Below are 1,668 nucleotides of genomic sequence, written 5' to 3'. Positions count from 1 at the left end.
GTTTCAAGTTAAATATTCTTTGTGGATGGGATTTTAAAAATATTTTAAAACTTTCTAGGTTTGTGGAACACGGAGAATACAAAGAAAATCTGTATGGTACAAGTCTTGAGGCAATCCGGTCCGTGATGGCAAAAAAGAAGGTTTGTTTGGTGGATGTGGTACCCGAAGTAAGTTCTGCAGCTTATTTTAAAGAAAGCAAGTATTTCTTATTAGGCTGCCAGTCTGAGTAACTGATGTTGGTCACCATTGGTGGCTACTTGCCCTGCAAGTGTTTCTAACAGGTGGCCTGGCTGCTCGCTAAGTAGAATAGGGCTCTTCAGAAAGCTGTGCAGTGTTTACAGTTCCTAGATGTCTAGCTGCTACAGCCTAGATGACAGTCAGTTGTCACTCTGTGATTTTTCCCTTGCTGTAGGAGAAATGTGCATCACTGTCCTAGCCTGCTTAAGTCCTAGAGAATAATTAGAGCATGAATGAGTTTTTCATTCTTGTTCCTTCCTATTGCCTCTGAAGCATTAGTAGCATTGTAACCAGTGCCAGTATACCTGCTCTTAATCCCTCCATATTGGGAGTTAATCTTTGAAATTTTGATTCAGATTTTGTAACTGGGCTAGGAAAAGACTTGTAATACTACCTCAGATGAATTCAAGGTTTAAACTTTCCAGTGTTTGGCCTTTTAAATGAAGCAAACCATAACTTGCCTATCAAGTAATTTTATTTTTCTTTAAATACTTTTCTCCAGTATCTTTTGCCATGTCCTTGTTCCTGGTATTGCAATGCATAGCAAGGTAGGTGTGAAGTTAGACCGTACTCCAGGAAGCTTGTGTACTCTTGTGAGCTAGCCAGGACACTGACATTAACCTTTCTTTTGAAAAGCAAAAGGTTACTGTGGTCAGATGTATAGTATACTGGACTTCACACCACAGTGTGTACTAGTGAAACTGTTGAACCAAGCTTGAGCAGATCATTGACATACAACAAAAAAAACAAAATTAAAAAATGGTGTAACAGAAAACATCTGTTCACAGGCAGTAAAGCACTTGAGGACTCCTGAGTTTAAGCCTTACGTTATTTTTGTGAAGCCTCTCATTCCAGAAAAGAAAAAACATGTCCTAAAATCTCCCATGTCAGAAGAAATCTCAGCCGCCCTTGTAAGTATTCTAACTCTAATCTCTTCTTTTTAGACATGAAAGAAGTATTTGGGCTAGCATTTCTACAATACAGAAGAGCTCCTCTTCCGTGCCAGCAAGAGTCAGAGTGGGGCACTAAGTGGGTCCTGTGCATATACAGCCTTTCAACTGGAAGTTTAGAATGAGACTTGACTCCCTTAAAACTTGACTATATAAGTAACATGAACCAAAATTTCCTTTCAAAGTAATAACTTGTTGTGCTAATATACTTTAAAATGCTAGTAATTAAAAAGACATGCAGTAAATTTTATACCATCTTCTTGTGTTGATCAGCAGGATGAAGAACAGCAGGAAATTATTAATTCAGCGGCATTCATTGAAGAGCAGTATGGCCATTTAATTGACACTGTACTGGTGAAAGAAGATCTCCAGAGTGCATGTAATCAGCTGAAAACTGTGTTAGAGAAACTAAACAAGGATTCATTTTGGGTGCCAGTCAACTGGGTTAGGTCATAGCTTGTTATCATCTCTTTAAGGGAAA

At 38.5% G+C, this 1,668-nt stretch overlaps 1 protein-coding gene across 1 annotated transcript; it reads left to right on the top strand.

Annotated features, from left to right (window-relative positions):
* Positions 1–58: 58 nt before the first annotated feature.
* Positions 59–1,643, top strand: LOC104164545 (MAGUK p55 subfamily member 3-like; the record flags this gene model as incomplete). The annotated part of the gene is made up of 3 exons (XM_009703903.1): positions 59–167; positions 1,026–1,148; positions 1,464–1,643. Coding segments are annotated over 3 exons (412 nt in total), but the record flags the coding sequence as incomplete, so codon positions are not given.
* Positions 1,644–1,668: the final 25 nt, after the last annotated feature.

This window comes from Cariama cristata, unplaced genomic scaffold (assembly GCF_000690535.1).
Source record: "Cariama cristata isolate BGI_N322 unplaced genomic scaffold, ASM69053v1 scaffold39790, whole genome shotgun sequence".
Classification (NCBI taxonomy): Eukaryota; Metazoa; Chordata; class Aves; order Cariamiformes; family Cariamidae; genus Cariama; species Cariama cristata.
Note: the sequence above shows the minus strand (reverse complement) of the source record. Positions and strands in the feature narration are given on the sequence as shown.